The 21,829-nt window shown below is 44.1% G+C and overlaps 1 protein-coding gene across 6 annotated transcripts in view; it reads left to right on the forward strand.

The window, feature by feature from the left end:
- Positions 1-21,829, forward strand: part of SNX10 (sorting nexin 10) — a 53,694-nt gene that overhangs the window by 12,537 nt on the left and 19,328 nt on the right. For 2 of the 6 annotated variants that reach the window (XM_059712613.1, XM_059712615.1), the window contains exons 2-3: positions 5,363-5,418; positions 10,969-11,013. The exons of 1 other annotated variant lie outside the window; for it this stretch is intronic. In XM_059712613.1, coding sequence (XP_059568596.1) covers positions 5,374-5,418; positions 10,969-11,013 — 90 coding nt within the window. In that variant the 5' untranslated portion in view covers positions 5,363-5,373. Of the gene's footprint in view, positions 1-5,362; positions 5,419-10,968; positions 11,014-14,764; positions 14,917-21,829 lie in introns of those variants that run through there. 3 more of the 6 variants (XM_059712614.1, XM_059712616.1, XM_059712617.1) reach the window with 2 other exon arrangements.

A 21,829-nucleotide genomic window follows, 5' to 3' on the forward strand; every position in this document is an offset into this window, starting at 1 on the left:
TTGGTATTCTCCACTAAGTGCTATCTTTTAAGTATTTATTTCTGAGGAGGATGCCGTGTTAGGTGTTAGGTGGTGGTGGTACTTGTGGTTACTAAGAGTAAGGGCTGCCCTGGATGGATAGGTTCAGTTGGTTAGAGCATTGTGCCAATACACCATGACTGCGGGTTTGATCCCTGCCAGGGCACATACAGGAACCAACCAATGAGTGCATGGATGGTTAGAGCAACAAGCGCCCCCCCCCCCCCCAGATAAATGGGGAAAAAAGAAGAGTGATGGCTTTCCTGAGTTCAGATCCTGGCTCCTTCACTTAACCAGCTGTATGACCTTGGGCACTGTTTCTGTATTTGTAAAACTGGGATAATAAGACGTGGTTTTGGGGCTTTCTTGAGGATTAGATGTGATTATTCATATTGCAAGCTTCACACAGTGTCTGACATGTAGACAACAATCAGTTATTTTTAGTTTGATTGCTATTTTTGATTATTAATGGTGTAATTTTAACACTGTTCCCCCAATCTCATCCTCCACAATGCAGTGGAGTTAAGTCAGGAGGAAAGATAGAAAACAATAGAGGAGGATATGTGGCCTTCAAGACATTCCACTCTGGGTTCTTACTGGCTAAAAAGCTTTCTTTTTTTTTTTTTTTTTCACTGGCACGTGGTTAACCATGAGTGGGAGGAGGTGGGCTGGCAGGGGAGGCCGGTGTTGGTCTTGTGCCCATCCTCCCAGCCCATGTGGCTTGGCTGCTTAGAAACTTGATGGTGCTGCAGAAATGGAGAAAAATGGCTGGGGTTAATCCAATCAAATTTAATGGACCCAGTATTTATTGAGCACCTGCTATCTGCCAGGCACTCTGCTAAGTGCTAGAGTTATAAAGAATAATGACTTGGACTAGGTCCCTGCCCTCATAGGACTTTTGAGAAGACAGACGATAAACAAGAAAATAGATGAACAAAATAATAAGAACCGCCCTGGCCTGTTTTTCTCAGTGGTTAGAGCATTGGCCCACGGACTGAAGGGCCTTGGGTTTGATTCCCAGTCAGGGGCACATACCTCAGTTGCAGGTTTTATCCTCTCCCCCCCTTGCTATCCCCTCCCCCATCAGAGTGTGCAGGGGGCAACCAATCGATGTGTCCCGCTCATGTCACTGTTTCACTCCCCCTTCTACCTCCCCCCGCCACTCTCTCTAAAATAAAATCAACAGAGAAAATATCCTCAAGTGAGGATAAAAACAAACAAACAAACAAAACTATGATCACATCTAAGGAGAAAATAAAAGGGTAGCTAGAGCCGTACTGGGGGAGTTTGCTTTAGTGGGTGGTCAGGGAAGGCCCCTCAAGGAGGTGGCATTTAAGCCAAGACTTGAAGGATGGGAAGGAGCCACCGTGGTGGGTGGGGTGTGGGAGGTGGGACGAAGGTCAGAAGGAACAAGAGGCCTGTGGTGGGAGTTGTGGCGCTAACCTGGTTAGGGCGCGTGGACACTGAGTGGGCAGAAGAGAGACAAAGCGTTGGTTGGAGGGCAGAGGAGTGTGGTTCGTAGGGGTTGTGCAAATACAGACGCTGGAACGATGGTTTTGTCAATTTTTCTATCAGTACACCTGAGGGGGCATGCGCAGCACTCCTGGAGTGGGACTGTTGGGGTGCGGGTGATGGGGAAGACTTGGGTATGTGTGATCATTTGAAATGAGCCCTCCTGATTTGGGCATACCTCACCTTCTCCCCGCTCCCCACATTGACAAGCACTGCCCTTCCTGATCCAGCCACTGACCCAGTCTTGAAATCTGGGAACATTATATCTCTTTTCTTTCCTTTTTTTTTTTTTTTTGGATATATTTTTATTGATTTCAGAGAGGCAGGGAGAGGGAGAAAGAAAAACATCAATGATGAGAGAGAATAATTGATTGGCTGCCTCCTGCACACCCCCTACTGGGGATCCTCCCACAACTCGGGCATGTGCCCTTGACTGAAATCGAATCTGGGACCCTTCAGACGTTGCTCTATCCACTGAGCCAAACCAGCTAGGGCTCTCTTTTCTTTATTTTATTTTTCAACGATAGTTGATATTCAATATTATTTTGTATTAATTTCAGGTGTATGGCATAATGATTAGACAACCATCTCCTTTCCAAAGTGGTCCCCCTAATATTTCAAGCACCCACCTGTACACAGTTATTACAATATTATTCCCTATGTTGTACTTTATACATCTCTTTTCAGTTACATTTTGTAGGGTGATATAGGCACACCGTAGGAACACAGACTTCTGTCAGGTGGTGAGAACATTGGCATGGCATTGAGGTTGAGTCACTAATTGGACCACTGTGTGACCCACTTAAATAAAGACTGTGTTGTCTTAATAGAAAAGTTATTGTTCACATAACTTTGGAGACGTCCTTTAAGATCTTAATGCATGTGGATGTCATCCTTTTGTTAAGAGAGGCAGTGTCGGGGGTTACTTAAAAATTAAATCTTGGTTGCATACATAATGGCCGATATGCATATGATGGCTAGGATGTAATTCATGACCACAGAAGAGAGCTTCTCCCTGCTCACAGATGACTGGCCTCTAGAGTAGTCCAAAGGAGCATATTTTTTGTAACTTTGCAGTAGGAAGGGGAGCTCTAAGTGTGGTGCAAAACCTAGAAGCCATAAGGAAAAGATTGATCAAATTCATTACTTGAGAAGAGTCAGCATAGTAAAAGCCCTGAAAGCAGAACAAAAGACAGATTACAAATTGGAAAAATATATTTTCGCTTCATGTTAGATATTAAGGATTCATTTCCCTAATGCATAAGGAACTACAACTCATAAGGAAAAGAACCTAACTCTGTAGGGAAATGGTCAAAGGCTATGAACAGACAACCCATATAAAATAAATTCATGCAACACATTTAAAAAAAATTCAATTAAATGAAATTTCACTGATCTGGGATTGGCGAAGATAAAAAAAAATGTGAAGCCCATCCATGTTAGGAAGGATGTGGGCAAACAGAACTCACACATACATGCTTGGTGAATGCGTATTAGTTTTCCGCAGGGGGCATCTTGCCAGTGTCTGTCAGAGTTAATAATTCATGTGGTCTTACTTGACTCAGAAATACCACTTACAGAAGTTTATAGGCATCCATGAGCACTGTTTATGATAGCAAAAGAGTGTCTCTCTGTGGGGGCTGGTGGAATGAGTTACGTTGTGTTTGCACCGCGTGGAATAGTCCGTAGCCACAAAAAGAGAACGAGAGCATTGTGGACAGCTGTGGAGCAGTCTCCATTGTTAAGAGTGAGCCCTAGCCAGTTTGGCTCAGTGGCAGTGGTTCTCAACCTTCTGGCCCTTTAAATACAGTTCCTCATGTTGTGACCCAACCATAAAATTACTTTCGTTGCTACTTCATAACTGTAATGTTGCTACTGTTATGAATCGTCATGTAAATACCTGATATGCAGGATGGTTTTAGGTGACCCCTATGAAAGGGTCGTTCGACCACCAAAGGGGTCGCGACCCACGGGTTGAGAACTGCTGGGATAGAGCATTGGCCTGTGGACTAAAAGGTCCCGGGTTTGATTCCTGTCAAGGGCACATGCCTGGGTTGTGGGCTCGATCCCCGGTAGGGGGCATGCAGGAGGCAGCCAGTCAATGATCTCGCTCATCATTGATGTTCCCATCTCTCTCTCCCTCTCCTTTCCTCTCTGAAATCAATAAAAAATATATTTAAAAAAAAGAGTGAGGCATAGGAAGGACTGTGTGTGATACTACTATTTACAGAAAAGGAGGGGGACAAATAATAAATATGTGTATATACTTGCATATGCATAGAATGTCTTTGGAAGGATAAAAGAAATGACTAGGAGGTAGAGGAAAGAGGCATTTTTATTTTATACCCTTTTGTATTATTTTATTTTGTAATAGGTGATACATTTTAAAAATTAATAGAAAATTAAATATAAAACAAATTTTGCTTGATTTCCTCAGATTATGAGACATCTTTATGTGTCCACCATGCACGATCACTGTCACAATTCAGGACTATTGAAAGGGGAGACAGTCCTTCAAAGAGCTCTTGGACAATTTGGGGACAAAGGACGATCAGAGGCCAGTGGAAGGGGCTGGTGCAGATGAACTATGATGGGGATTCAGTTCTATAGTTGTCAGGAGACCACTGTGTTCAGGGTTTATATACAAAGATTGTGGTAGGCAGAATAATGGCCCCCAAAGGTGCCTGAGCCCTAATCCCCAGAACCGGTGGACATGTTTTCTTAGATGGTGAAAGGACTTTGCAAATGTGGTTAAGTTAAGGGCCTAGAGATGGGGAGGTTATGCTGGGTTGCCAGCTGGGCTCAGTCTAATCACTGGGTACCTAAAAGCAGAGGACCTTTCCTGGCTATAGTCAGGTCTCTTGTCAGATATAGGATCTGCAAATATCTACTCCCATTCTGTGCATTGTCCTTTCACATTCTTGATGGTATCCTTTGAAACACGAAATTTTTAATTTTCATGAAGTCTAATTTTCTATTTTTTCTTTTTTTACTCATGCCTTTGGTGTCATATCTAAGAATTGTTTGCTAAATATAAAGGCCTGTATTCTTTTAAGAGTTTCATCGTTTTTGTTTTTATGTTTAGGTGTTCGATTCATTTTGAGTTAACTTTTACATATATGGTATAAGGTAGGGGTCGAACTTCACTCTTTGGCATGTGGCTATCCACTTGTCCCAGCACCATTTATTGAAAAAACGATTATTTTCCCATTGAATGGTTTTGGCACCTGTGTTGAAAATCAGTTGCCCATAGAGATATGGGCTTATTTCTGGACTCTCAATTCTGTTCTATTGATCTATTTGTTTATTCTCAGGCCAATTGCACACTGTCTTGAGTATTGTTGCTTTGTAGTAAGTTTTGAAATCAGGAAGTGGGAGTCCTCCTACTTTGTTCTTCATTTTCAGGATTGTTTTGGCTATTCTGGGTTGCTTTTAGGTAGATATGAATTTTAGAATCAGCTTGTCAATTTGTACAAAGAGGTCAGCTGGGATTCTGATAGAGATTGCATCAAGTCTGTAGATCAAGGAAGAGGAGAAGGAGAAGGAGGAGGAGGAGGAGAAGGAAAAGAGAAGAGAAAAATCTACTGGTTGCCTCTTTTAAGCACCCCCACCAGGAATGATCCCACAACCTAGGTATGTGCACTGATTGGGAATTGAACCCACAGCCTTTTGGTTTACGGGATATTCTCCAACCAACTGAGTCACACTGGCCAGGACTTATTTAGATCTTTAATTTCTTTCAACAATGTTTTGTAGTTTTCAGAGTAATATTTTTACACTTCTTTATTAAATTTAATTCTAGGTATTTTATTCTTTTCATGCCATTTTGCAGGTGGCATTTTGATGAGAAGTCATGGTGGTAGTACTTCTGCAAAGTCCTCTTACCAGGTAAATGGGTAGAGTGAACGGGGAGTTGAAAAACATCTCCAGTTGTTGACAGGGAAGAAAGATCAGGGCATTTTCTGTGACTGGGCACCGAGGGATACCTCAGCCTGCCAAGAATGCTGTACTCAAGTATCAGTGATTTTCCCTCTTTCCCATTCTAATCAAAACTCCAGGTGGTGAGGGCTTGGGGGAGGGGAGTCAGTAGTTGAAGGTAGATAGCTCTAGGTTAATAGGAATGCAATTTGACTGGATAATTCACATTAATATTTAAATTAGTAATACCCTCTCCCCTAACTTCTGAGATTTATCTGCTTTTCTAAAAGAGGAAAATGGATAGCCCAGATGAGTCACTAATCAGGAGAACCTTAATAGCTCAAAAAAGGAAGGAGACCATTTGGGAACAGTAGAAAATATTTTGAGATTTGATCTTGAAGTTAGGATTGTTTTGAGGAGAGGATGTCACAGCACAAGTTAGGAAGTCCAGTATTACCTGCTTGGCTGGTCTGGTGGCTAGCTCCTCTCGCCCACATCTGCTTTCTATGGCTTATTTCCTTCAATTCTGAGTATTCTATCATGTTTTACACCAGCTTTCAAGCCTGTCTCCACCTTAAGCTCTTGGAACCTGGCCACACCTCCAGAAGCGAGAAGAGTATTTTGTTGAAGAGTTGACTATTCCTTCTGACACAGCAAAGAAAAGATACACAAGTTATCTTACCTAATAATAGACAAACATGTAAATTGACCGTCCCTCCGCTATGCTCACCAGCCAATCAGGAGAGTATGCAAATTAACCCAACAAAGATGGCGGGTAATTTGCATACATAGGCTCGAAGCGGCGGAGTGGCGAAGACTGAAGGCTCTGGCTGGAGCGAAGGCCTGGGTCCCGGGTGCCGGAGGAAAATCGGTGCCGGCAGCCAGGGGAAGGGAAGGCCTATTGCACAAATCTCTTCATGCAACGGGCCTCTAGTTTCCTTATAAAATACCCTTCTCTCTCCTCACTCTTAGAAAGGCCCTGTCTCTCCTGGGGCTAGTTATGAATCCACCCGCATTGTTTTCTAGGAGCACATGAGATTTCTCTTGGCCTCTGTGTTGGAAATAGAGAAAAACATGCCTATTTGGTTTATGAAATTGTATATTACAGTGGGTCAGTAACTGCAGACTTTTGCTAAAACCAGTTTCGTTCTGTTTAGGATGTCCTTGTGGCATTGATGTCTATTCAGATCTCATTTCATGATTATCAAGCTTGTTGGGTTAATCAGCCTTTGACCTGGGATGGTAGGAAAACCCAAAACTATGCTACTTAACACCTCTCCTTTATTTTCATTTTAAAGAATAATATAAACCATACTTGTTATTCCTTATTTCACCATTGGAAAAGTATGCAGTCCTTTCTCACTCCACCCACACACAGAGTCTACAAACACTGTCAGTAGGTTGCTTCTCAGAGAGGAGGCCGCCCATAGTATTCAGACCACGTTTAGCTTTGCAGGGGTTTTTCCTGTTGATCTAATAAGGGGCTTTATATATATAGAATTGAAAGCACAATATTTCATGTTCCATAGGTAGGGCCTGCAAACTACTGCCACCTGTTTTTGTAGATAAAGTTTTACTGGAACACAGCCCTGTTCATTTGATTACTACTCCTCTGTGGGCGTTTTCTCACTGTAAACCGCAGACGTGAGTAGTTTCAACAGAGACCATATGACCTGCCAAGCCTCAAATATTGGCCATCTGGCCCTTTATAGAAAAACATTGCAGACCCCTGCTCTATAGAATTTTAACTTTGTTTCACAGACATTTTGTATTTTATAGAAGAAAAATATTCCGAGGTGGGAATGGAGGCAGTTTTTGGTTTTGGCAAATCACACTCTTTTGGTGGTAATGGGATTGTGAAGACACACATTGAGTCTCTCGGGGGAGTTTCCATAGCTGCTGTGTTTCCCAGTGCTCACACACATGTGGTCTGTGGGTACCCAACTCCAACCTGAACAACAGGTGTGAGAAACCATCCCTGTCGACTGGAATGGTGTGAGATCTAATAATTCTTGGAGAAAAGTAATTGGGAAGGAGAATGGATTGCAGTGGGTGACCCATCCAGGTGTGCGTGGGAGATAAAATGCTCTAGGGACAGCCTTTTGATGGTCACCTGGAGGCAGATTTCCATACTCATTGGCCTAAAAGTCTTCCAGTGAGGCAAGAATTCTTCCAGATACATGGGCTGGGCAAATCTAAACAAATCTAAAATTTTACAACCCACCAGGAAGGCATAGTTTTGTCAGGGGGCGATTTCTGGTGAGCAGTTTTGGTTTGCCAAATTATAACAGTTGACCTTTTATCTCAATTCATCACTATTGTGCTATCATTTAATTTCCTGTCCCCATCAGTAGTTGCCACGGCAAGGCCCAGTACCAAACATCATTTTATGCTCTCCTCATGAATCTGAATTTGCTTTTTATTTTACATGAAGTAAAAATCTTCCATGATTTATGTTAGAGTCACTATTTCTTCTGATAGAACTGTGGTGTTTAATTTATTTTAAATAATTGTTACTTCAAAATGTATAAAATTGCGTGAACTGGAAAAATTCAAACAATATGGATATATATGGAGTAAAAAAAATGAAAGTATTTCTCCCTCTAACCAGCCATCCATCCCACTGTCCAGATTTAAGATATGTAAGGTTGGCAGTGTGGGTCTCTGGGATGTTTTGGGACTGGCTTAAACTTTTCAGCTTCCTACTTTCACAATTTGACTTGGTCTGTAGCATCTCAGGGTGGCCAACACCCTAGCAGGGTAGAAAAAGCTCAAGCCCTTTGGAGAGAATTAAGACCCAAACTCTGAACCGTTGGTTCCTATCACACAGTCATGGCAACAGCCTTGGGCAATGGAAGGACAGGGTTGGAAAGCAGACTGGCTTGAGTTGAAAATGGACTTGAGCTCTCTCCTTTGTGCAGCAACACAGCAATAATAAATATCAACACGAAGCGGATTATTATTGTAGATCACGCAGGGAGAACAAAGGGTAAAATATTAAACTGCAGCAGTGTTTGACTATTCTGTGCAGTGAGAAAACCTGAAGTCATTTTCAAGGCCCACCATTTCTTCTTTTCAGTCGGGCCAAGTTTCTAAACTTTCTAAATCTCCGTTTTCCGGCTAATGAAAAGAAAATAGGATTCTACTGAGTCTCCTATCTACCTACTCCAGGACTTCTGTGAGGATCAAATGAGATGAGGCATGGGAAAATGCTTCACAGACATTTGGTTAAATGTGAAATATTTGCACCTGACTATAAAGCAAGTTGTGTTCCTGGGCTGAAGAAACTGCAAGGAGGCTAGTCGTTACTAGGGAGAGGAAGCTGGGTGTTGCTACGTGGTGTATTACCCAGATGGTTGGACACTTAGCATATTAGCCTTTTATATATATAGATAGCCAAAAACCTTTGTATTGTGTCCTGTGGCTGCAATGAGAAATTACCACAAATTTGGTGCCTGTAAACAACAGAAATTTATTCTCATCATTCTGGAGGCCAGAAATCTGAAAGCAAGGTGTTGGCAGGATGTGCGCCCTCTATAGCAGCGGTTCTCAATCTGGGGGTCACGACCCCTTTGGGGGTCGAACGACCCTTTCACAGGGGTCGCCTAAGACCATCGGAAAACACATATAATTACATATTGTTTTTGTGATTAATCACTATGCTTTAATTATGTTCAATTTGTAACAATGAAAATACATCCTGCATATCAAATATTTACATTATGATTCATAACACTAGCAAAATTACAGTTATGAAGTAGCAATTAAAATAATTTTATGATTGGGGGTCACCACAACATAAGGAACTGTATTAAAGGGTCGCGGCATTAGGAAGGTTGAGAACCACTGCTCTATAGGTTCTAGGGGAGGATCCTTTAAAAAAACAACAACATATATATATATATTTATTGGTTTGGGAGAGGGAGAGAGAGAGAGAAACATCAATGATAAGAGAGAATCATTGATCACCTGCCTCCTGCACGCCCCCCACTGGGGATCGAGCCCACAACCTGAGCATGTGCCCCAACTGGGAATTGAACTGTGACCTCCTGGTCTGCAGGTCAATGCTCAACGGGCTAGGCGGGAGGTTCCTCCTCGCCTCTTCCAGCTTCTGGTAGCTCCAGGTGTTCATCAGTCCAGTCGCTGACTCCATCTTCACGTGCCGTCTCCTCTGTGTGTGGGTGTTCTATAAGGACATTTGTTGTTGGATTTAGAGCCCGCCCGCTGCAAAGACCCTTTTCCCAAATACGATCACTTTCACAGGTCCCAGAGGACATGGATATACCTTTTTGGTGGCAACAATTCAGCCCACTCCACGCTCCAGGAACCTTTCCCTCAGCTGATCTGGCCTGGTCACCATCTCTTTATTGTCCATTGTGCTTTTCTCCATCCTCTGTGCATGCCGTCATCACACCTCTGTTCCTCTTCTTTCCGTGAACATCGACTTTCTCTCATTCTCCCCTGCCTTCTCTGCGGGCCCTGCCCTCTCAGGTGGAAGGAGCTCCATTCCCCCGGGAACCCGCCTGCTGCTCGCGGTGGGCTTCTCTCACCTCCGCGGGAGTTCCTTTCCTCCGTCTGCTGTGGGTCTTCGCCTCCCTGGCACCACGTGGACTGGAGGCCGGAGCTCCTGTTCCTCATGTTCCTCACCGCGCCAGGGCCATTAGTAGAGATGGAAATATTTGTGGGTGATAATAATTATCTGAACAATGGAGTCAGACTAAGTACTATGATCAAAATAAAGGCAAATAGTGACCAGGTAGCCATTGCCACCTTTCGGTTGTAAGAATATAGACCGTGCATGGGGTTGGGGATTTCAATTTTTTTTTTTGCAGGGAGCAGATGCTAGCTCCAACGACCTTTTGTAATAAATGGGGGTTTAAAGAACAATAGACAAACCCAGGATGTGCAGGGCCTGGAATCAGCTGAGAGGCTGACTCTGACTGGAAGGTCGGAATCCAGGTCCTGACCTTCGTCTCTCGTGAGGCCACACCATCTGTTATCTGAACGCTGGAGTAGTTTAGGTGTCACAGGAATGACCTGTTCCTTGAAAGGTTGGGTTGCTGGCAGAACCGTCAGGGCTGCTCTCAGATGTGGGTCTCTTTGGACATCTTTTTCCATCTCTCCATCTCACTGCCAGTCAGCTTCCCCTTGTCCCTTAGGGTCCCTCCACACCCTACGTCTCCAGCCTTCTCAGGACCCCTCTGCACCCCATGTCTCCAGCCTCCTCTAAGTACCAAGGCCACAACTCCAGCCTGGCTCTGCCTGGCCGTCCACTTTGAGGGCCTGTCATCATCCAGCTGCCTTGGACTTTCCACGTCCCAAACTCCCCATCCCCAGTGTGGACTGACGTCCTGGTCAGCAGCAGACGGGGCGGGGGGCGGGGGTAGAGGGGGGAGAGCGGCAGAGGTGTCCTTTCCAGAGACTGCGCTGGGCAGGCTCTGGGGGGATTTGGGTGGCGGCTCTGAGGGGCCTCTCTGCTCCAGGTTCCACGTCACCGAGTGCTGGCATCTTATTTTTCAGATCCATCCTGTTATGCTGAAGATGCTTCCAGAAGAACAGAAAGAGGTATGTCACCACAAATCCGAAAGTAAATAATCCGTGCGTGTTGTGTCGCTGCTGGGTGGTTCTTCACCACTCACCATAGCTCTGGGGTGGAGAGCCAAGGTCAAGATCCTGTCGGGCTTCCTAGGGGAGGGCTAAGGATTGAGCACGACCCCCTGCCCCTGCCAGCAGTGGTGCCTCCCCGACCCTCATTCTTTTTTTTTTTAAATATATTTTATTGATTTTTTACAGTGAGGAAGGGGGAGAGATAGTTAGAAACATCGATGAGAGAGAAACATCGATCAGCTGCCTCCTGCACATCTCCTACTGGGGATATGCCCGCAACCCAGGTACATGCCCTTGACCGGAATCGAACCTGGGACCCTTCAGTCCGCAGGCCGACGCTCTATCCACTGAGCCAAACCGGTTTCGGCGACCCTCATTCTTTGGTTCCAGGGACTGAGTGGTTTCTCGCTCTCCCCCTCCCCAAACTCTTGTTTAAGTATCTTTTCCATGACTCAGAATTCTCCAGACTCTGCCTCCACCTTTGCTGGAACAGCTCCCCCCAGCCCGCTCTCTCGGTTTTCTCCTCTGTTGCCTCATCCTCGAATTCCCCCACCTCTGGTAACAGCCCAGGGCGACTGTCTGCCATTACTTTCAGTTTTGTCCTGCTTGCCGCCTCTCGGATCTCTTGGCTTGGTGCCACCTGAGCAGGGAAGGCTGTCCCTTCCCAAACCCAGCCTGGCCTCTCAGGCCTCCAGTCCCAGCTTCCTGAGCTCCCGTTCAACTAGGAGGAGGGTAGGTCCATTGCCACACCAGCCCTTTGCTGAGTGGCCGCCCCTCAGACGTACCTGTTTGTCCTACCTTGCCTCCTGTGTACCACACACATCATCATTAGGTGAGCCTAATGAAACTGAAAAGCCGCACACAGACACACACCCACACCAACACACACGCACACACAGGCGCACACAGTCACACACACGCATACCAACACCCACACAGACACACATGCACACAGACCCAGTAACACACATGCATGCAGACCCCCCCCCCCACAGTCACACACACGCACACAGACCTCCCCCCACCCTTCAGGCACAGTCACACACACACAAACAGACCCCCCCCCCCCTGCCCCAGGCACAGTCACACACAGTCACACACCACATGGCCCTTAGTTCCCCTTGTCCAAATATAAAGCACCAAACAATCCACTTCAGGGAATCCATCCACAAACTTCTTTGCTAGATCTCACATCAGCCCTTCCCTTGTGTTCAGGTTCTCCTCAATAGTCCAGCCCACTTCACCCTTTAATTCCAGGCTGGGCTCCCCCATTTTCAAAGGCGATGTCTGTTTGTTTTTTAACTTTTTAAAATTGGGTCTAACACATGCCCAGTAAAATGCATAAAATGCCCTGATCTTATGTGTACAGCTCAGTGGAGTTTTTCTTGTGTTTACACCTGTGTAACCACCACTTGGATCAGGGTATAGATGCTTTTAGCAGAAGGCACCTGTGTCCCTTTCCTGTCAGGCCCCCAATTTACCAGGCCAGGTATACTTTCCCTGGCCCTCTCTACACAATACTGGGGCCGAGCTGCTGGGTCCGGAAATACCTTCTCTGTGAAGGTGGCCAATTTGCAAGGCCCCACACGACTGCCCTCACCTCTGACACCAGTTGCAAGGTCCAGGGTTCCCCAGGCACCCTCAGATTAGATAATTCACAGGAAGAACTCAGGGAACCCGCTGAGAGCGATTACACCCACGGTTACGGTGTTTTACAGGGAACGGATACCAATGGAACCGTCCAAGGAAGAGACACGTAGGGCAGAGGCGGGGAGGGGTCCAGATGCGGAGCTCCTGCTGTCCTCTCGGATGGAGCCACCTTCCTGGCGTCTGTGTGTGACAGTGTGCACCAGGGAGCCCACCCAGCCTTGGTGTCCAGAGCTTTTATTGGGCTCAGTGTTTACTGTGTAGTTGACCTTTAGTCTCCTCTCCTCCTGGGGTCAAGTTCACACCTTTAGTCTCCAGTTCCTTTAGAGGTCATAACCTAAGCACCTTCAGGGTGTCCAGTGACCAAAGGCCAGAACACTCCTTTCAGGCAGGACATTGCAGGGGCCTAGAGGGCACCACGCAGGAGCCGAGGGCAGAGGCCAGACCTCCCTTTGGGTCAGTGTTTCCTCACTCTCCACCTGGCCTGACCACTGGGCAGGCTGTGCCAAGGGAGCAGGGTCGTGGCCTTCTCCAGCACTATTCCAAAGGCATATGTAATTATTATTTTTAAAATATGTTTTTATTGAATTTTAGCAAGAGAGGAAGGAAGAAGGGGGAGGGAGAGAGAGCGAAAGAGAGTGAAACATTGATCAGCTGTCTCTTGCACACACCCCTACTGGGGGGGAGGAGCCTGCCACCTGGGAATGTGTCCTGACCTAGAATTGAACCGCTGACCTCTGGGCGTGTGTGTTGGTTTTAACACTTGATTTTTATTATGAACTCGGTTCAATGAATAGAAATGAGACACAAATTTTAACCAATTACATAAAGCATTTTATTGACCTTATAAACGTCCTTTATTATAAATAACTATGTAATCTATATATATAAAAGGCTAAGTGACTGACCGTCCATCCAACCATCCGACCAGCTGGTACATATGACGCACCCTGGCAATTTAAAAATAAATGTTGACTCGCGCATGCGAGATACATATAAAGCTCTTGCTGGTGCCAATCTAGACAAAGTAGGAATATTCCTACCTGAACCTGTTTTCAGACATGGTCAGTTATATGTTGCTTTTTCTCGAGTTTGAAGAGCATGTGATGTTAAAGTTAAAGTTGTGAATACTTCATCACAAGGGAAATTAGTCAAGCACTCTGAAAATGATTATTCTTAATGTGGTGTACAGGGAGATATTATAATAAGTTTAATCAATTTATTAGTCATTGTGTTTTTTATCAATGTTGTTTTTATATCATGTTTTTGTTGTTTTTATATCATGTCTTTATTGTTATATCATGTTATTGTTTATTAATCAATTTATATATTATTTTCACATGCATTTTACTAATTTTCTTTCATCTCTGACACTTCTATTATAAAGAAAGGGCAAATAGCGATATTAAAATATTTCTTCTAATTAATTTCCTTTCAATGTGCATGAATCCGTTCACCGGGCCACTAGTAATATTATAGCATTAAGGAATTTTAAACTGGAGAGTCCTTCAGCTGAAAAGGAAAAAAGGACTGTAGACTGGCCGGCGTGGCTCAGAGTTAGTGCCTCTACTTATGAACCAGGAAGTCACAGTTCGATTCCTGATCAGAGCATATGCCCGGGCTGCAGGCTCAATCCCCAGAAGGGGCTGTGCAGGAGGCAACCAATCAATGATTCTTTCTCATCATTGTTGTTTCTATCTCTGTCCCTCTCCCTTCCTCTCTGAAATCAATAAAAACATATTTTAAAAAAAGAAAATATACTGTAGGGAGAAAGAGGTATAATACTTAGAAATTTACGTAAGTCCCTCACCAAGAAATAACCCCACAAGGCTAGATTCTGGATGTTCTGTAATATACGTTCATCACTTATCAATCCATAGAAAATGGATTTTACATGTGGCCAGAATGATCAGGCTTCTAATGCTTCACTCTTAGAGCAAAGTCAGAACTCCTAAATGAGGTTGCTAAGGCCTTTTATGATCTGACCCTGCTTCCTTCTCCAGGCTCATCTTCTGCCCCTCCCCCCACCCCCTTTGCACTTCTCACTCCTCAGTTCGGAGCTAGTTGGGTGTTGCCTGCTCTGCACTCTGGGCCCTGGGCTCTCACAGATGTTTCCCCACCCCCTGGAACAGTCTTTCCCCCAGACTGCACACCAGGTTGTCTGACTAAGCTTAGAAGTCAAGAAGAGGCGTTCCGAAAGCCTCAATTATAAAGGTATTTTTATCTCCCCGCCTACCCCAGCAGCTCCCTGTCCTCCTTACCAGTTAGAAGTGGGGGAGGTTTTGGCTGAGCCTTTGAATATCCTTGTGGCTGGTTGTTCGTTCAGCGGAAAATAATGCAGGTCCCACCTAACTGCATATGGAAGGGCTGAATGCAATACCACTGATTGTTCTTGAATCTCGACCAAGGGGCAGTGTGTGTGTGAGCTCACGGCGCCCACAGCAGACTGTACTAATTAATCATGAGGCTGGCATGTGAATTGAGAGCTTTGTACCATCCTCGTTCAAGATTCAAACAGCCCGAGTGACACCGTTCTTCTACCCACCCGGTAATGCCAGTCTAGAAGTTTGGTAATTTTTTTTGTAAAGATTGGGGGTGGACGGGAAACCAAATGCAGTCTCTCATGATAAAATAGCTTTATTACTGTAATAAATCTAGAGAGAGGGGAACAGGGAGTGCGAGTCTCCCTTGTTAGTTAAACGCGTTCCGTGTGCACATGGGTTTGAATTCCCAGGAGAGCAGTATCCAAGCTGATGGATCTTCCCCATAAAAATGGCCTTGGCATTGGGCCATTGTGAAATGAAAATGAATTCAGATTCGTTCATGCATGGAGCTTTAATTTACAATTAAAATATTATGGTTACATATTTTAATAAGAATAATTAGGTGGACCCAACTGAATCAACCCTTCTGTTTAATGAGACAGAACCCAGAATCCTAATGAAAAGGCAGGTGGCTGTGACAGGGAACACGTCCCAGACAGCGTCTTTCGTGGAGTCAGGCATTCTTGTTCCTTGTATAGTCTGGTGTCCAGAGGGAGCGTTTGGTTTTCCTGCGTCACTAAGACCCGGGGCTCCAGCACGTGGCGCGCACGCTCTGTGAGGGGCGCAGCTCCCTCCTGCTGCACAGTCTGTGTCATCGAGTCTGACGTGCTGGCCCCTCCAAGGCAGGGCATTCGTTCCTCTGCCCAGGGCTCACTTGCTGTAAAGGAGACGGACAATGAAAAAAATCTTATAAATATATCTTTAACCACCTACATGCTTTATTTATTTCACAATGACGGAATTCTTGCCCAGCCCGCCTGGCTCAGCGGTTGAGCGTCAACCTATGGACCAGGAGGTCAGGGCACATGCCTGTGTTGTGGGCTTGATCCCCAGTAGGGAGCGTGTAGGAGGCAGCTGATCAATGATTCTCTCTCATCATTGATGTTTCTAAATCTCTCCATCTCCCTTCCCCTCTGAAATCAATAAAAATGTGTATTAGAAAAAGAAATCAATAACAACATTTAAAAATACCTTATGTTTAAAGGACAGTTCTACCGCAGTGAGGCGACGGGAAGGGTGTGTGCCTCTCCCTGTGTGTGTATCTCCTCTCCTGGATCATGACGGCTGAAGTCTACCTCTAGACTCTAGAGATTTATACCGTTAGGAAAGGGTTTGTTTTTTTCTTCTCCAAAGGGTATATACTTCATACTGAACACAATGGCAGTTATCAGTTACTGACACCTTCGTGGCAATAAGTCTGCCAGCTCTGCGGCAGCGGATGCCGGAGTGGAGCAGACCCTGGTGGCCGGAGAGTTCCAGGCACATGAGGACCCTGCCAGAGGGAGGAGACAGGCCCTGCGGGGACAGGTGGGAGGGACGTGTTTCTGTGTTGGGTGTGCTGGCTCCAGGCTTGACACACACCTCTTCCAGGTACATTCTGCTGAGTGATGGTAACATTTGAGACCTGCGCGAGGAAAGCATGGTTTTGATATCGGGAAATTGATTAGAAAATGACTGAGCTATAACCAATGAATATCATTAAAGAATATCCCATAAGCAGGCTTCCACCTGGTGTCCTGTGATGCCGGGGACTTTGAAGGGAAGTGACAAGACAAGACAAAACACTCTCCCACTCCCTGAAACGAAATTTGTTGTTCTCCCTCCCTGCCTATCAGATGTGATATAATAACAGGGGAAACTGGAAGTGGGGTATGTGGGAATTCTCTACTATCGTCACAATTTTTCTGTGCGTCTAAAACAGTTCTGAAGCAAACTGTTTAAAACAACATTTTATTATATATGATCAAATATAAAGAATTGTAAAAAGGTTGTGCAGTGACTAAAGCAAGGTATAAAACAGTATTTATAGCATATTCCATTTGTGTTAAACATTTTACATATACATATATGCCAGTTATATATATATATAAATAATATAAAAATGTATAAAAATCCTAAGTAGGTACGTAAGAAACTGAGGGCCCAGTAGGAGGACTTCATTTTCTTTTCTTTCTTTTTTTTAAAAAAATATATTTTTATTGATTCCAGAGAAGAAGGGAGAGGGAGACAGAGATAGAAACATCAGTGATAAGAATCATTGATTGGCTGCCTCCTGCACGTCCCCTACTGGGGATCGAGCCCACAACCTGGGCATGTGCCCTTGACAGGAATCAAACCCGGGACCCTTTAGTCTGGAGGCGACGCTCTATCCACTGAGCCAAACTGGGTAGGGCAGGACTTCATTTTCATGGTTTACTCATCTGTATTTGAATACAAATATATCTTTTTTTTAAAAAATATATTTTATTGATTTTTTACAGAGAGGCAGGGAGAGGGATAGAGAGTTAGAAACATTGATGAGAGTGAAACATCCATCAGCTGCCTCCTGCACATCTCCTACTGGGGATGTGCCCGCAACCCAGGTACATGCCCTTGACCGGAATTGAACCCGGGACCTTTCAGTCCGCAAGCCGACGCTCTATCCACTGAGCCAAACCGGTTTTGGCACAAATATATCTTTAACCACATACATGTTTTATTTATTTAATGAAAAAATATTATTTTTAAAGGTCAATAAGTATTAGGATATCATTATGTGAATGTGTCAATACATGTTATATGAATGGTTAACATTTTCAGATCCATGTTTATGACTTACTTTCACTTTCGAGTACCACTTCTGTTCCTTCTTCTAAAGCAGTCTGCTGGGGCCCCCTCCCTCCTCCCCTCCCTCTCTTCCTCCCTTCCTCCTTCCTTCCCTTTCTTCCACCCTCCCTCCTTGCTTCCCTTCGTTTCTCCTTCCTCCTTTCTTTTATTTTTTCTGGTTTTAACTTTTCATTATAACATTTTAAACATACACAAAGCAGAGAGAATAACATAATGAACCCTTATGTACCTAAGGTTTCAATAATTAATACATTATTAATTCATGACCAAGCTACCTCCCGCCCCCACCCATTTCCTCCTGCCACCACACAGTGAATTATATTGAAACAAAGTCTAGACATTCTGGAATTTCATCTGTAAATATTTCAGTACACATGTCAACAATGGACCCTTCTTACAAACAAACCACATTATCACACCTTAAATAATTAACATTAGTTCCTTCATGCCATCAACTCTGCAGTCAGTGTTCAAGTTTTCCTGATTATGTTGGAAAAAATGTATTTGCTTGTTCTAATCAGAACCCAAATTAGGACCACACCGTATTTGGTTAATATACTGCTTGAAGTCGATTATTCTGCCTTTTCCCCCTTTTGCAATTTCTTTGTTAAAGGACCTGCATCTTTTGTCCCGTGGAGGTTTCCATACTCAGGATTTTGCCATCGATTGGGTCCTCGTGGTGCAGTTTAACATAGGTTGGCACTTACTTCAACCTGCGAAAGACCAATGTTTCCGTCGCACTTCTCCTAATGTAATCCCTTAATTTTGGACAGAAAGGCAGTTCCTTAATTTTGGACATGACTCGTGTAAAGAAACTTGCAATATCATGAACTATTCTAAGTTCTGTAAAAGGCAGGTCTAGCTGAACCTTATCCACAGTTTATCCCGAAGTAGTAAGAGCTTTCTTAAAAGTCATCATTCAAACCTGCAAGGCTGTGGTACTAAACACACTCCAAGCTGTAAAGTGGCAAGTAACACCCCTGGCAGCATGTGTTTTAGGGTGTCAGAAGGATTATTAGGAAACAAAGGAAGGTTACTTGATACAGTCCTTCTGTCTTTCAAGCCTGCTAGTTGTAAAGAATGTAATATGTAAAATGGCTACTAAATATTCATCTTTGTTTTGCTTTTAAATAATTATAATATATTATTTACTTATTTCTTTATTTTTGAGAGAGAGAGAGAGAGAGAGAGAGAGAGAGAGAAAGAAACATGGATGTGAGAGCAAACCATTTATTGACTGCCTCCTGCATGCCCCACCGAGGGGCTCAATCCTGAAACTTGGGCATGAGCCCTGACCAGGAAACAAACTGGCAACCTTTCAGTGCATGGGATGATGCCCAACCAACTGAACCACACCGGCCGGGGCACTAAATTTTAGTTTTGAGATTGTTGTGTGGAAGTTCTGAATAGAATTCTGGTGAATAAGATATTGATTAGATTCTGTAAGCATCAGCTGTGTGGCACAGAGTTGGTATTCAATATGTTTCAATTGTGTGAATGGATGAATGAAGGAATGACTCTTCAGTTTAAATTGGAATAGGAAAAAAAATGTCCTGAGAAAGTGAGCACAAATTGAAACAAGCTTTTATTTTTGTGATAGAGAATTCTCACCGAGGCTATGAAAAATGAATGCTCACTAACACCTAGAAACTTTGCTTTGTTAGCTTTTGTCTCATTTTTTTGGTAATCTGAGTAAATGTTTTTACAGTTAGCACGGTTATGTACTGTAAAGATTTAAGCTAGACTACAGTAGAAATTTTAAATGATACAACCATTAAAATCCAATATAATAAAAGCATAATATGCAAATTGATCAAACAGCAGAATGACTAGTCGGTGGGGAACAGGGCTGGTGAGCAGGTGGCACCAGGCCAACCAAGGCACGTGCCAGCAGGCAGAGGGAGGGGACAGTGATGGGGGCGGGATGGGAGGCAGCAGCAACCAGCGGCTGCAGAGGAGGAGCGATGGGGGAGGGTGGGGCGGGGCCTTGCCAGCCAGCTCTGTTCCCTAATCGGCCATCCGGTCATCTCCCACAGAGGGAGGCCGGCAGTGGCAGCAGCGGCAGGGTGATGGGCGCAGCGCCTTTCCCTGATCACCTGGTCACCTCCCGCAGAGGGAGGCCACACTGCGGCTTAGCAGGGAGCAGGCCTGAGCCATCAGTAGGACATCCCCTGAGGCTCCCAGAGTGTGAGAGGGCGCAAGCTGGGCTGAGAGACCCCCCTCCCCAAGTGCACGAATTTTTGTGCACCGGGCCTCTAGTGCTAAAATAAACAGTAGTGATAATACCACTACAAACTGTGTAGTGATGAACCACTGTGACGTTGATTTGCATTTCCCTGATGGCTAGTGATGCTGAACATCTTTTCATGTGCTTGTTTGCCGTCTGTCTGTCCTCCTTGGTGAAATGTTTCTTCATGTGTTTTGCCTAGTTTCTAATTGATTTCTTTGCTTTTCAAAAATGTTTTGTGCATTCTTTTACATATTCTAGATACAAGTCCTTTGAGGGATGTGTGATTTGCAAATAACTTCCTCCAGTCTGTGTAATGTGTCTTCAGCTTCCTCATGGGGTCTTTTGCAGAGCAAAGGTGTTGGTTTTGGTGAGATCCAACTTATCACCTTTTTCTTATATGGGTTGTCCTTGTGGTTTCAAGCCTAAGTCCTCTTCATCTAGTCCTGGTCCCAAAGTTTTTCTCTTATATTTCTTTCTAAAAGTTTTATGGTTTTGCCCTGGCTGGTGTGGCTCAGTTGCTTGGGCATCATCCTGTGTACCCAAGGGTTGCCGGTTCCAGTTGGGGCACATGCCCAGGTTGCAGGCTGGATCCCCTGTGGGGGCGGTGGGGGAGGCAGTCGATCGATGTTTCACTTTCACATGGATGTTTTTCTCTCTTCCCTTCCCCTCTCTCTAAAAATCAATTTTAAGAAATTTTTAAAAATTAAATATTATGTTTACATTTAACTCTGTGATCCATTTTGCATGAATTTTTGTGAAAGGTGCTTGCCAGGAGTAGATTGAGGTTCCGCTTTTGGTCTGTGGATGTCCAGTTGTTCTAGAACTACTTGTTGACAGACTATCCCTCCTCCATTGAATTATTTTCACACCTTTGGCAGAAATCAGTTGGGCATATTTGTATAGGCCTCAGCAACAGGGATTCTTCCCACTTTATTCTTTTTCAGAATTGCTTTTACTTTCCATGTAAATTTTACAATCTATGCCTTCAAAAAAAAATCTTACTGAGATTTTTACAGAACTTGCATTAAAGCTATAGATGGGTTTGGGGAGAATTTGTCTATTATGTTGAGTCTTTTAATACATGAACACAGTAGAGGCATGACACATATAGATATAAACAAAGAAATATATGCTTCTTTGATTTCTTTCAATAGCATCTTATAATTTTCAGCACAGAAGAACCTGTACATTCTTGGTTTTTGAATCTCTTTTGTAATCTAATTCTCAAACATTTCATGAGCACTGACTATGTGTTAACACTGTACTTGGTGCTAGAAATACAAAAATGAAATACAATGAGTTTCAGAAGAGCAGGTGGTTTCAGCCAACGTTTTAGCCCAGGGGTCCTCAAACTATGGCCCGCGGGCCACATGCAAATACAAATATTGTATTTGTTCCCATTTTGTTTTTTTTACTTCAAAATAAGTTATGTGCAGTGTGCATAGGAATTTGTTCATAGTTTTTTTTTAAACTATAGTCCGGCCCTCCAACGGTCTGAGGGACAGTGAACTGGCCCCCTGTTTAAAAAGTTTGAGGACCCCTGTTTTAGCCAATAGCTAAGAAGATAATGTTTTCCCCTTCAAAATAATGCAATTACAGTGACATTTGAAGTGACTTGGACTTATTGTTGCTAAAAGAGCCACTGGATAGAAAGAATGTTTGCGAGGCTGGGCTTTGGAGCAAGGTGAACCTGAATTTGAAACCTAGCTCAGCGTATTGGCCATTTGACTTGGGGCCAGTTGCTTAT

Source organism: Myotis daubentonii, chromosome 10, assembly GCF_963259705.1.
Source record: "Myotis daubentonii chromosome 10, mMyoDau2.1, whole genome shotgun sequence".
NCBI classification, from domain to species: Eukaryota; Metazoa; Chordata; class Mammalia; order Chiroptera; family Vespertilionidae; genus Myotis; species Myotis daubentonii.